The sequence below is a fragment of the Oryzias latipes genome, chromosome 12, assembly GCF_053564925.1.
Source record: "Oryzias latipes strain Hd-rR chromosome 12, Olatipes_Hd-rR_3.1".
Classification (NCBI taxonomy): Eukaryota; Metazoa; Chordata; class Actinopteri; order Beloniformes; family Adrianichthyidae; genus Oryzias; species Oryzias latipes.
The window spans coordinates 14,104,955-14,119,861 of record NC_136248.1 but is presented as its reverse complement, the minus strand read 5'-3'; the positions used below and the strand labels follow the sequence as shown (position 1 = coordinate 14,119,861).

General features: G+C 39.6%; 1 protein-coding gene and 1 long non-coding RNA gene across 2 annotated transcripts; one reads left to right on the top strand and one right to left on the bottom strand.

The window, feature by feature from the left end:
• Positions 1-5,485: 5,485 nt before the first annotated feature.
• Positions 5,486-6,860, bottom strand: LOC144996565 (uncharacterized). Its single transcript, XM_078956165.1, has 4 exons — positions 6,764-6,860; positions 6,613-6,678; positions 6,460-6,525; positions 5,486-6,344 (listed from the first exon to the last, which is right to left on the bottom strand). Exons 1-4 carry the CDS (start codon positions 6,816-6,818, stop codon positions 5,509-5,511), a joined length of 1,023 nt encoding a protein of 340 aa, XP_078812291.1. The 5' UTR covers positions 6,819-6,860; the 3' UTR covers positions 5,486-5,508.
• A 4,527-nt stretch (positions 6,861-11,387) lies between these two features.
• LOC144996317 (uncharacterized) lies at positions 11,388-12,957 on the top strand. The gene is made up of 4 exons (XR_013659313.1): positions 11,388-11,563; positions 12,116-12,293; positions 12,423-12,517; positions 12,674-12,957. It is a non-coding gene; the product is annotated as an uncharacterized LOC144996317 (long non-coding RNA).
• The last annotated feature ends 1,950 nt before the right edge of the window (positions 12,958-14,907 follow it).

The window sequence follows — 14,907 nt, the reverse complement described above, 5'->3', positions numbered from 1 at the left end:
CTCATATAACAGGATTTGTTTAATTCTGGGTTATACTTTCAGACATTTATCAAGATGAGGCTGGTTCCACTTTTTGATTTTAAACTGATTGTCCCCAGCAGGCATTCTTCTTTATTTAATCATTTAAAAAATCTTGAAACTCTTTTCTAGCTGCCAGAACACGTGGCCAAAAAAAAAAACCTTGTCAAACAGGAATGGGCAGGTGAATTTCCCACGTGACCCAAAATCAAACAGCGGGGCTGCTTTCAGCAGATTTCTGATCTCTTCAAACCTCAGAGAGCCACTCCAACGAAAATTGAATTTTTAACACATGCTTGTAACATTTCTCTGATGATAGGGCACATATATAGTAAATTAAACGCAAAATACAATTTCTGAGAATTTATTTATTCAACTCGTTTTGAATCAAGCATAGCAGTTTGAATAAGATTGTATTTGTGACATAGAGAATACGCTGGATGGGCCACAAGCTATCTGCTCCAAGCTCTCAGTAAAGGGGAGGGGAAGGGGGGATGGGGTTGCTCTATGCCAAAGGTCCTCCCCACATCTTAGGAGCCACTTTCTAATGAACTACTGCCGCTCTGCAGAAACTATTTCTTTAAAAACAACATTAATTTTTTTTTGACTCAAAACAGCATAATAATAACTAAAATCGGTCAAAACAAGATGTCTGAGCTTTAACAAAGGAAAAATGAAATCATACCTTTTAGGTAATTCATACTTTTTAGGTAATTCATTCCTTGTGTTGGAAAAAATGACAACATTGAAGCGCATGCGTTCTAGTTACAAAGACTATATGAGAAAATATCTGGACTTATATGTGGGACTTGAATCCAGCCCCACTCACACTAAATGGTGAAGTGTTTCAAGTTGCGATACAAACAAGATTATGTTGGTAATAGATGTAAAATTGATTTCTGTCAAATTTAGTTAGTTTCTCTTCCTGTTGTTCTCTCTACTGCCCTTTAATAATTTGTAAAATGTTGACAGCCTAGCACACCTTTATGTATGTATTATGGTTGTGCTTGAACAAGTTCTTTGTGGTACACTGCACTCAAAAATCCATGAACTTCTTTTGGTGCGACTTTGATCAACTACAAAGTTTTATCGATGAACGAATTGTAGGTGCATCATGGCTGTCAGGATTCTGGTGGAGTGATACATACTGTTGAATCATGGTAGGACTTATCTGTCTATTTACTTTTCCTAAATGCATCCCAGAAGTCCCAAATATACGTTCATTCTAAAAATTAAGAATGTTTTTTTTTCTTCAAGCAGAAATCTACAATTGCTCAAAGAGCCCCATGTGGCTCCAGAGCTTCAGGTTGCAAATCCCTGACTGTGTCATATCACCATAAAGTTAGTTGAATTTTTCCATGCATTGATTTGTGGACTATGTATTCAGATGGAATCATGTGGGAGGAAAATACTCGCGTGCCGAGTTTCAAGGAAGAAGATTTGAAGACCAGGGGCCTCATTTATAAACGTTGCGTAAGCACAAAAGAAGGCGTACGCCACTCTCTACGCAATAGTTGAGATTTATAAAAAGCAAACTTGACGGGAAAATGTGCGGTCCTTCACGCAAACTCTGACCCAGGCGTACGCACAAAAACGGGTGAAATGAGAAAAAGGCGACGCCGTCGGCAGATGGAAGAAACACGTGAAAGGGAAAATGACAATACTGCCTCTCATAAATAACACGAAGACTTCACAAAGCAAGTCTTACAATTAACAGCCTATACGAACACCCGTTTGATCGATCAGCAGTGAAACAAACAAAAAAATCAAACGAAAATTACAACAGAAATTCAAATGAACACTTATTTGCAAAAAGAAAAGTGAAATTTGTTCTGCAATATTGGCATTTTGTGCAATTCATCCTCATAAATAATATAGTTAACAGAACGAAATAATGTACAAAACTGATATTCTCGTCAGTGTGTCCGTCTGGCGGAGCAGATATAGGTGCGGGCGGACGGACGGACAGATGTATTAATTGTCCACTGGGGAAAGTTGTTTTCATAGTAAAACATTTCTTCATAAGCTACAGAATTATGGTATTCATGCATTTGCCTTTAGTTTGTTTTATTTTTGATGAAACAATGTATGGCGTATGTCTCAACCATTCAGAAAGCAACAAGAAATTACATTTGCGCTGAACAGTTTCCCATTTCCACGTGGATTATTACCGACATCTGTAGCTTGTCAGATGTAATTAAATGGAGGGAAATAAAATGCCCCATCACAATGCGTTATGACGCACAATGGCTGATCTTGCGCTCTTAGAAGATGTGGCAAATGGAAGAATTCGGAGTGAACGCATCTTTAGAGAAGACTTCCTTGCTGACAAATGAGGACGAGTGGCTTATGAGCCGGTTCCGACTTCCTCGAGCCGTCCTGTTGGACCTCTGCGGGCTTTTGGGGGTGTGTCACCCGGTGCATTTGGTGCGTCGGCGTCCCCCTGCGCCTCAGTCACCACTCCACTAAGGGATTCCCCAATTCTTGCCGCTAGTCTCTCATCAAAAGGGGTCAGCTCCCCCCCCCCCCCCCCCCCCCCCGTGGCAAACACACTCTGGCGATGCAGCGCCAGAGGTTTTTTTGCCTCGACTTTGATGTCCGACCATTTCTTTTTTATTTCGGCCACGCTCCAAGGTTGTGAGGCTACAGCATTACGGCGTCTGCCACCGTTTGCCACTCACGTGGCTTTTAGGCATTAGTAATGCCCACACTGTGCCCTCCAAACAACACTTTCCTCCTCTTTCCACCTCGCCAACGATAACTTCTACTTCACATTGAGTGAAGTTACGTTTTTTTGATGTCCTCTCGGTGTTTGCCATGGTTTCGCAATCAATGAATATTCATTTGTGGGCGTTTCATGGACTATTTATGGGCAACTATGGGCGTGTCATACAGCCGCAAAAGCTGCGCTGCATTTAGAATTGGTTGTGATTTATTAAGGGAAAGATGCGTAGGATGTGCGTGTGCACGGTTTTATAAATCCGAATATTTCTGTGCGTACGCACGTCCTATGTTTCATCCGTACGCCACTTCTGACGCAAATCCTACGCAAAGTTTTATAAATGAGGCCCCAGATGTGTCAACTTAAGACATCTTCATGGTAAATCTTATCCAGAACCTTCCTAAATAGGGCGGGAAACACACAGGTGAATGGAATGACTGTGTTTGTAGTTCTACAGCCAAATGTGCCTTAACTTCATTAGTGTAGGAGTTAGTTGATAAGAACTGAGTCACTTCAAGCATTTCATGCAGTTTGTTGGTCTCATTTTTGCCTTAAGAGGAAAAAAAAAAAAGAAATCAAAAAGTAAAAATGAGCATTCTGATCATTTAGCTCAGGGGTGTGCATTACGTTGATCGCGATCGACCAGTCGATCTTCAAGGACATGAGGGTAGATCCCAGGCCAGCAATGATGAGTAACCAAAAAAACATACATATATTTCTAAAAAATCTGTCAGCGAATCAAAATCCTCCGAGAAGTACGTGACTTGATTGACATGCCAAACGTCCAATCGAACATCCTCTGTTACATTCGTCACTACATGCGTGTTTAAATACACTGAGCGCAAATTCTGTCTGTCATCAGAAAGTTGATACCTGCCCCACGGCACGTCAAGTCCCCGGTAGAAGGCCGCTTCAGCCCACTGGATGTTTGAGGCACGGGTTTCCCCGCGTCCCTTTGCGGTTCCGGCCCGATGGATCCAAGCGCTTACCATGGAGCTAGCCGCGCTTTAAAAATGCCATGCTCCCCCCATTGCCAGGTTTACAGCAGAGCATGAAATACGATAGTCGCTGCTTTATGTTTTTGTAATAAAACACCTCATCTGTTAACACTAAAGTATCTCCATACATAAATTTGTGTACTCTTACGGTATAGTTTTTGAATTATCAGTACATAAATAATGTTATGTACTAATAGTTCATAATACTATGTTTATTAAATAGTATTTAGGCTCAAAATGTATATATATACATTTATATATAGGTAGATCTTTAAGACATTGTCGTCTCAAAAGTAGCTCACATGCCAAAAGGAAGTGTGGGCCCCCCTGATTTAGCTGTTCTTAAAATAATCTTTCATAGCCAGCATCTATCTGGTGTTTCCATGTGTCTCCTCCCCTAGTGTATCCCCATTTCTCCTCTGGCGACTCTTGTATCATTGTTTCTCCTTCTTGATCCTCTAGATTCACTGGTCAAACTTCTGAAGTTTGATGACCCAAGTACTGACGGTGGGAGCTTCTCCAGAGATATATGTGTGTTTCCATACATACCACAGAAATGTAGACTTTGGGTTGGAGCACATCTTAAACTGATCCCTGCTATGTTCTGGTCTTCACTCAAGAAACGTAACACAGAATAGGTGCATGAGCCCATTCATTCTGACTGTGCAACTTCTGACTAGAAACAAACACACAATAGTTCCTATTGTTACAACCCCCACACACTAGATCTGGACTGAAGTGCATCTCTTTTTTTAGGAATATAATGCATTTTGTGATTGTTTAAAACTTTTTTTTCTAATGCTTATTCTAAATGAACATTAAATATAAAGAAAAATGTCTTTGTCCAGACTCCTGATATATTGTTGTGAATGAATCAGTTCAAAAAATATATAAAAAAAGATTTAGTTTCAAAACTGGTTAGCAATTTTTAAACAATACAGAACAAATGTTCATTACAAGACAATATTTTATCACCATCTAAAGAAAAAAGGTGATTTGATTTCCCAAAATGTCCAGGAATTCGACTTAACCCTTGTGCTATCCTGGGCACTTTAACATTGGGAGTTGGGTCATCTAGACCCACTAGACAGTGGGCTGAACTTTTTTTCTTTGATTATTTGTGAACCTTGCTGGTGTCCCAGGAATACATGAACTCTTTTCACCTTTATCATGGTATGGAGAATACATCAAAGTAAGGGTGGGGTCATCTAAGATAGCACAAGGGATAAGTCTTCATTTAAATGACAGTTCTACCCTGCGACATACTGGCGACCAGTCCAGGGCATCCCTTGCCTACGCCCAAGTGGCCGGGATAGGCTCCAGCAACCCCGTGAACCCGAAAGGGAATAAACGGTCAAATATGAATGAATGAATGTCCAAATAAAGGTGCAAAATTTTCAGATGTGGAAGAAAATTGAACATTGACATTTTGCACACTGTTCTTTTATACATTAGTTATATACGAAAATCATGAGTCTTGCTCAAGTCATTTGATGTGCACATATGTCTGGCGATTATGGCAGACTGGTCTTTACATGATATCGTAACCCTTGTACTATCCTACGCACTTTAAGATTGTGAGTTGGGCCATCTAGACCCACTAGACAGTGCGCTGAACCTTTTTTCTTCAATGATTTGTGTTCTTCACCGTTTCTATGGATTACATGAAATTTTTCCACCTTTGTTATGGTAAAGAGAAAAGGGTGGGGTCATCTAAGATAGCACAAGAATTACAGGAAGAGCCAAATTCTAAAGATGTAAGAATCAAATTTATTGAAGAAGGCTGAAGGACACAGTCTGGTTGCTGGCGGCGTCGGACACAGTCTGGTTGCTGGCGGCGTCGGACACAGTCTGGTTGCTGGCGGCGTCGGACACAGTCTGGTTGCTGGCGGCGTCGGACACAGTCTGGTTGCTGGCGGCGTCGGACACAGTCTGGTTGCTGGCGGCGTCGGACACAGTCTGGTTGCTGGCGGCGTCGGACACAGTCTGGTTGCTGGCGGCGTCGGACACAGTCTGGTTGCTGGCGGCGTCGGACACAGTCTGGTTGCTGGCGGCGTCGGACACAGTCTGGTTGCTGGCGGCGTCGGACACAGTCTGGTTGCTGGCGGCGTCGGACACAGTCTGGTTGCTGGCGGCGTCGGACACAGTCTGGTTGCTGGCGGCGTCGGACACAGTCTGGTTGCTGGCGGCGTCGGACACAGTCTGGTTGCTGGCGGCGTCGGACACAGTCTGGTTGCTGGCGGCGTCGGACACAGTCTGGTTGCTGGCGGCGTCGGACACAGTCTGGTTGCTGGCGGCGTCGGACACAGTCTGGTTGCTGGCGGCGTCGGACACAGTCTGGTTGCTGGCGGCGTCGGACACAGTCTGGTTGCTGGCGGCGTCGGACACAGTCTGGTTGCTGGCGGCGTCGGACACAGTCTGGTTGCTGGCGGCGTCGGACACAGTCTGGTTGCTGGCGGCGTCGGACACAGTCTGGTTGCTGGCGGCGTCGGACACAGTCTGGTTGCTGGCGGCGTCGGACACAGTCTGGTTGCCCACTTTAAGTCCTACACTCCTTGCTTTGGCAAAGGATGCCACGGCTTCCACCTCATTGGTTTCCAGTTGTACTGACAAAAATGATACGTTACTTTAAAATTAAAAAACTGTAAAAAATTCTAGTGTTAATTTTTTCTTCTTTTGTACATTTGAGAAACCAAACCACTTGTTTATTCTCCAACTCACCTTCTTTAACCAGATTTTCCAACCTGGAATCCAATGACTGTTGAAGATCAAGGCCATGATCTAAATCTGAATTTTGGGAAGGAAACAGATGAGGTAGTAGTAAACATCCACCAAGAATATTTTCTGTACACATTTCTTAGCATTAATTCTCACCAGCTTTTCTTCCCATGTTTTTATGGTCTGCATCCTGGGTTTCTCTAGTAACAGGTAAGCTTAATCCTAAAGAGAAGGTTTTTCATGTTTGATTTATGAAAAACAAATTTTAATCTGCAGTATAACTAATCCTTCAAATAAAGCTACAAACCTTTGCTAAAGAAAACAGCCAAAACACAAAGGGCCAAAAACGACTCAGCTCCCATCTTTCCAGACTCTGAATGAGAAGCAAACAAACAAGAGGAGCTTAAAAAAGTTCCTCCTGCAGGAAACACAGCTGCTGTTCATTTCACCTTTTTGTCTTTCTCCTCAGATCAGCTGGACTCACATTTTGATTGACACACCTGAGATGAAACCTCAGAATTTAGGGATTACCTTGTTAGTTCATAATTTTATTAGGTTAAGATAAAAGCTTGGTAATGTCTCATCAAGTCACCAAAAATAGAAAAGATGTTCCTCAAATCTTTGTGTAAAAAGTTCACTTTGTTAAGGAATCAAACTGTTTACTCTGAAGAAAATGATGTCATTTGACACTAATATGAAAACTCCTGTGAAATGAGGACATTGAAGCTCCTCAGAATTTGTTTGCAGACCATTTGGTCTTCATTTTTATATAAATCTCAGGATTCTAACAGCCTCTGTTCCAGAACCTTTGTGTTACAGTGATGCATGTTCAGCAAAGATCAGAAGAAGAGCATAACTGTTGTGATCCGTGAGCAGACAGTCAAAGAGAAACATTCCTGTCATTCCAAACTCCTTTGTCCTCAAAGACTAAAGATCAAACTTGTATTCACCTAAAACCATCACATCTTTGTTGAATGTTAGAAAAGTTCCTGTCATTATGAAGTCTACAATGAAGATTACAATTTACATGTGATCGCCCTCTAGTGGAGATTTAAACCAATTATATGAGGCAGATTTTTCACATTTTAGGACATAAAAAGTCACATTAAAACAGATCTGTACAACTTTGCAAAATCTATTCACATTCGATTGATTGTAAATTTGAAAATGTGGCTAAAATATCAAGAAATTGCAAACAAAATGAAAAGAATAGTTTAGCTTTAAATCCCCTAAAGACTAAAGTCATTTTACCATGCAGTATATAGTCAAATCACCATGATGGATTCCATAGTTGTATGCCCAATGTAATTATAAAATATTATTTGACCTTGATCTCTAAGTCCTTTAGGTTGCTGCCAGCAACCAGTCCTTTAGAAAAATTGTTTTTTTTCTGGACCTGCTGCTGAAGCTGGATTGGTCTTACAGGATGTCTTGGGGAGTGATGATCTGGAAAACCACATCTATGAGGAATTGCATCAAACACTTGTACAACTCCAAACATGAATGTTCATTTAATCCAAACTGGAGTTGAAAATGTTCATGTTAGATTTGCTTTATTCAGGGGTTGGTCTTTAGTGGTTCCATGTTTCCCATTTTAAGTTTTAGAGAGTTCTTAACAAAGTTGATGTTGACTTTTTCAAAGCCGTTGTTATGAAAATAAGCAAAATAGTTTCATGGCAATGCGGTATATTTATTATAAACTTAACATGAATACGTTTTTCAACAACAGAAACAAAGAAACAGTTTTGGATTTTACTTTATGGGCTTCTTCATGCAATCAATCAAATGTAACATTCAATTCAGCATTTAGCCAGCGTACCTGTCAGTCACATTTATTAGATGAAGCAATGCATTTTGGAAAAGTCTGTTTATGGTTAACAACTGTATCAAAAAGGGTAATGTCAGAGAAAGTCTGTCCACATCACTGCTCAGCATCACGTCTGTCGTGCTCTGTTGAGAACAGATCCACTTCAGAGGAAGATTCCCGGGTAAGGGACCCCAGTTTCTGCTCATACATGCTTGCAGCTTCCTCAGCACTGGACTCCAGCTCCACTGAAATCCCTGAAAGAAAGAAAAAATCCCCGACAGAAAACCATCAGCTTCTGCTTGTCTGTCATTCAGGAAAAAGTTCATCAAAATTAGGAGAAAACAGGTTCTACCAGAAATTCATTAGGGAGGGGTCAAAACACCAAACTGAGATTAAAATACATTCTTTCAGTCTTGTAAAAATACATTCTACAACACATTGGTGTTCCTCCTCTGCCTGAGAATCTAAAATGATTTTTCAGTTCTATGTGACTCTTTGACATGCTGCAGACATAACAGAACCTACAGACTTTCCTACCATTAGTGACACGTCTGATGATGTTCACATCCATTTACTGTCTCATGTTTCTGTGCAAAGACACACTCTAAAGTCACAGATCTTAATAAGTGTGAGTATTAGCATTAATAATTGTTGTTAGTTTTTCTGAGACACAAACTGCTGCAGTTTACCTGACAGCTATGCTGCTAGTACATCTGTCTGAGAACTTTATTATAAAAACATAATATTTGGTTTTCATAGTTTTGAACAGAAAGGTTGTGATGCTTTCTTTTTTTATAAATATGTTGTTATTCTTGGCTAAATTCCATATTCACATAAAAAAACGGAATTCTTTTAAAATGAATTTCTTCTTCAAAAAATACAATAAACGATTAACATCTGTAAATGGTGCACCAACAGTTACAAGGTTGCACTTCCTCAGTCATTCCAGTTTATATCTCCACCAAAGACAACCCACAAGAAGAAAAGTTGGTGTATGCATTGCTTGACACTCAAAGCGATACAACCTTCATTCTAAAGGACACAGCTATCAGATGCAGCTCAGGCGGACACAATGGTGGAGTCAGGGAGTGGCAGAATGAGAGTCTTTAATATAAGTTCAGGAGGCCATCCAAAAGAGGACTGAATCAGGAACAAATTGCTCTATGAACTCTGGAGAGATTAAGGCTGGATTGCTCACAGGGAAAGAAAGACAATCTGGCACTGGCTTGAGAAAAGAGCACTGCTTATATAGGGAAGACAATGAGGCACAGGTGGAGCACATTAGGGAGGAAGCAGATCACACAGCAGGAACTGGAAATGAAGACAGAAAAGACAGCCTTCAAAATAAAACAGGAAGTGACAGCCAGAGGGCTAACTAATCCTGACAACAGCAGAGTCATTCAATACCACATCAGAGCCAGTCAAGCTCAAGATCTCCACAATAACATCTAAAACTAAGGTTGTGTCCAGTCACAAGCTGAATGACCTCGAGTAACATGCATGAACTCAGAATTGAGAGTCAAGTTACCAACAACCTACACCAGAGACTATATTCCTGCCAACAGATCTCATATTCCCACAAACAAGACAGCAGAGAATTGGCCCCATCTAAAGCATTTGTCAAAGGAAATGGCTCCCAAGCTTGGTTGTGAAGTTGGCTTGCTCATAGGATATAATTGTCCTCAAGCGTTACTTCCCATAGAAGTGATCAGCGGGGGAAGAGACCAGCCTTTTGCACAAAAGTCTCTGCTTGGTTGGAGCATTATTGGCTACAGCTGTTCTGCGAGTGACTATGAAGATGAGATTGGAGTCAGTCATCGTGTTATTGTAAAACAAGTCTTGCCAGCAATTGAGTCATCTCCAGAAATTAAAACTCAAGTCCACTTTGTAAAGACAAACAAAGTAAGGGAAATGATTGTTCCAGCTGAGATAATCAAAGCATTGGAAAAGGACTTTGGGTATAACACTTTATATTAAGATTCCTTAAGCTTTTTTTAACACATTAACAAGCATTATAAATGAATTTACAGGGTGTTAGTAAGACATTTATTAGTACAATAAATCTAACAAAGTTTATTACATTACTTAGTTAACATATTTACAAGCATTATTATTAGGATGTTTTCAAGAGGCTAATGATGCATTTACTGATATTATAGGTGCCTAACAAATGTGTCAGTGTTAATAAGCTTAATAAGATTTATTAACAACCTTTGTTAACAAATTAAGAAGTATTATTATTGTTTGGGGTTCTAGTAAGATATTTATTAGCATTATAGATGTCTCACACAAGCCTAAGTGTTCATAAGCTTAGTAAGTTTTATTAACTAACTTAACAAATGAATAGGCTTTATTAATGTGTCAGATACTAGTAAGATATTTATTAGCACTATAGATGCCTTGCATATACCTGAAAGTGTTAATAAGATTTATCAACATCTAAAGTCAGACCATTGTCTTCTAAATCCATATTACTAAACTGCTTATAAGCTTTACAAATGTATTAATTAACTTTGTTAATAGTTTATTAATTGTTTTGCAGCACCTCATCTAAAGTGTGGACGTATTTTACCACAAACAACCACAAAGCATAAAGATTGTAAAAAGAACTTTATGACATTAAAACTGACTAAACATACCCAAATCGTTCTGTAAAAGATATAATAATTTAATTCAGACAAATTAAAAAATATTAAAAAACATATAGACTGGTGTTGGATGACTCTAGCATCATAGCTTAGTAATAGGATAAAGTATTAGAATCTATCCTGAGTGAAACATTGCAAATCCCATCACCAGGAGACAGTTCTCTGCATTCAATGCCAACTGCATTCAACCACTGTTGCCTTGCTTCAAAGTCCACAAGAAAGTTGCACAAGCCAGTAAGTTTTGAAGAACGAAGACAATAAACCTACAGGAGCCGTGCTAAAGCTAACACGCTAACCTGCCCACCTTTGATTATGAAAGGAATCAAAGATGGGCAGGTTAACTAATGTCCCCATTGGCTAATAAATCTGTCAATCAAACTCATCAGCAAAACAGGCGTGCTCACTTTCAGCCAATAGACCTTTTTCGCAAAAACCGGAAGTTCGTCATCAACGTGTAAACCTAGTTCCGGTTTGTGCTTCGCTGGCGGAGGAATGGCAGAGCCTAGAGTGTTTTCGAAGAGCCTGAGTTGTGTTCCGAAGTTCACCAGCACCGATGTGATGAAGAGTGTGAAGATGCAATCGTCCACTAAAGGAAACAAATTGGACATGGGATATAAATTCGTCCACGAAGAGTTTATCCACCATTACCAAGGTAAGCTTCAGCTAGCTTTAGCCATAGCCGCATCACCGGTAACTCTGTGTGTTTACGTCAACTGTAAATCCTGGTGTTATTAATTTGTAATATAAGGCATCGCAGTGAATATGTTGTGTGTATGTTTAAGTGAAAAGGCATGAGATTAACATAACACCCAAAAATTTGGTGAAGCTGTAAATAAGAAATGTTAAGTTGCCCGTATGCGTGTTCATTTTGCTGCGGTTGCGGCACTTTCTTCACTTACTAGTATTATTTTTCTGAAAGTATGGTGAGCAGAAGTCCTCTTTTCCTGGACATGTCCTCTCTTTTGATACTTATATAATAAAATAACATTGAACATAGATGAAATGTAATTATATTTGCTTCATGTATGCAGCTCTGAACACCAATTACTCTCGATGAAATATCTCACAAACTCACTTCACTCCTCTTTTTTACAAACTCAAATCTGGTCACCCTATTGACAGTTATAGTTTCATGTCATTCTGAACATTGATGTAGCAACATAAGTATGTCCTAATTTTAACCTATATAATTTATTGTGTCTAGATATCACTGGACGCAGAAAGTGCCAACCTGAAAGCTTTCGTCTGCAGTTGTGTGGCTGCTAAAGGATTTTGCAATCACATAGTTGCCATCCTGTTCCAGACCGCACATTATTCACAGCTGGGTCTGCAGGCTGCTCCACCCCCCTGGCCTGCACGAGTGGCTTGCAAAGATGGCACAGGTGGGTTTGTGATCATATTGTCATTATTTTTTAAGAACGTATGTGTATCCATAACAACTCTAAATTATTATAAAAACACCCCAAGTAGTTACTACAGACTTTAATTGCTTTCTGCCTTTTACTTATAAGGGAATCCATCCTGAACCGGTTAGTGAGCTGATGGTGCAAAAACCCAAAACAGTTGGCAGGGACGGTCAGAGGTCCACACTGTACAAGGCATACAGGTGATTAACTTTTTGTTGCTTTGTGAGCAAGTTAAGTTTTTTTTTTTTTAATCTTATGACTAACCAAATTATGGTTACAGCAGATATAATGAATTAAATTGAAATGTAGTTATGCACTTATGTCTAACTTTTGTGTGTTGTGTTTCTCTTGTGTAGGACCACAGCCAGATCCATATGATGGCATCTGGAAGCAGATTATGCCAGGTGCAGCCCCAACCTCTCATGGTTGTGTTGGATGGGTTTCTGAGATGGAATGAAAGAGAACTTGGATATATATTGTGGCAAATGCATGAATGCATACCTTAAATTACACTTATCTTGTCTTTAACAATCAGTTCAGCCTTCTGTCTTACTGTTGATCTGTAATGTTATTTTTTATTGTAAATGTTTGATGTTATTTGCATACCAAAAAATTAAACGAGGCACAATTTTGACCAAAATTGTTTTATTTGTTCATCTAATTTTTTTGTGTAGTCAGTCACATTTCAACAGAAAAATATTACGAATATAACAATTATATTTAATTAGATTTTAAGAATATGTGGAAACACTAAATTTTTCCATACTATTTGCACATTATACATTATTTACATACCAAACATTAATTCACTCTTCAAAACAAAAAAGTCCATGATAATTTGCCAAAACACGGCGGTTAAGCCAGATCTGATTCACACTGCCCATCAGTGTGAGCGGCACAGAGAGTTCCTGATGTGAAAGGACTTTATCCTACTGATCACTCTTTCCACCATAATTCTGAGGCGGGTGATGGCTGCGGTTTGTTCTGTTTCCTCCTTGCTGAATTGAGCTGAAAGCTTAAAAGGTGGAATAATGATCTTAGATCCAATGTCAGTTAGGAGGTCTTGAACGAGGAACTTTTGTCCGCCATGACATCGTCTCCTGGCTCCAGCAAAGGAACTTGGCTTCTAAGTCATGGATGTAATCCAAAGCCTCATCCAGAGCACCTGTGAAGATAAAGAAATTAAAAATCAGTCTTAATATATTAATGCTACCTTTCAACACAACACAGTAATCATGTTTTGAAAAGTATGTTAAGTATTTAATTACAAATACATTTCATTTATTTTTGTTAAGGAAATTACAAAATGACAAAATGCTCAAAAGTGATTAAATACATGTAATTAAAATAGGTGAGAGCATGAACATCTTTTATTATAAATATTAATTTGTTCAGGTAGAAATGCATGTATCCAATAACGGTACACATAGTTGACTAACGTTAACCAAACACATTATGAACAACCTTACCTGCAGGTGGGTGTGTCACGTAGTCGTGATCCATCTTTACTGTCTTAGCTTAGCCACCATGTCGCTAGTATCTTCACAGCTTAGCTGCATAGCCTGACGTTTGAGGTTCTGTCATATTCTGACTCCCTTCTCAAAGGATCAGTAAAGTTGTTCCAAGGGAAAATACTCGGGGCAACACCACTCTTCAGGCGACGAACGACGCAGCCGCACCACAATCCCGGAGCGAAGTTAGTAAGTGCCGGCAGCAGAGGGTGCTACCTGTGTTTACATTAAAACTATGCCCTTCATCTCTTCGGATCGCCTATATCCATTTGGGTTTCAGGTTTAGATCCACAGGAAAATAATGAAATGAAAGGTAAGGCTGTTTTTGGTTGGAAGACGAACAGCCTGGAACGCAACAGAGACTGCAACTCTTCGACTCTGCCATTCTTCATATCTGCTGCTACGCTAACAGGAAGTTGTTTTACACGTCATTGACGTATTTCCGGTCGAAAAATGCGGAAGTGTGAAAAAGGTCTATTGAATGGCCTCTTGGACTTTGCTTTCACACGGGTGACGAAAAAAGCCCCGCCCATCTTTGATTCTTTACCGGTCGGTCGTTAGCGTGTTAGCTTTAGCATGGCTCCTGTAGGTTTATTGTCTTCGTTCTTCAAAAATGACTGGCTTGTGCAACTTTCTTGTGGACTTTGAAGCAAGGCAACAGTGGTTGAATGCAGTTGGCATTGAATGCAGAGAACTGTCTCCTGGTGATGGGATTTGCAATGAATGTTTCACTCAGGATAGATGCTAATACTTTATCCTATTAGCTATGATGCTAGTCATCCAACAGCAGTATATATATGTTTTTTTAAAAAAAAAAAATTCATTTGTCTGAATTAAATTATTATATCTTTTACAGAACGATTTGTGTATGTTTAGTCTGTTTTAATGTCATAAAGTTCTTTTTACAATCTTTATGCTTTGTGGTTGTTTGTGGTAAAATACGTCCACACTTTAGATGAGGTGCTGCAAAACAATTAATATACTATTAACAAAGTTAATTAATACATTTGTAAAGCTTATAAGCAGTTTATTTATATTGATTTAGAAGACAATGGTCTGACTTTAGATGTTAATAAATC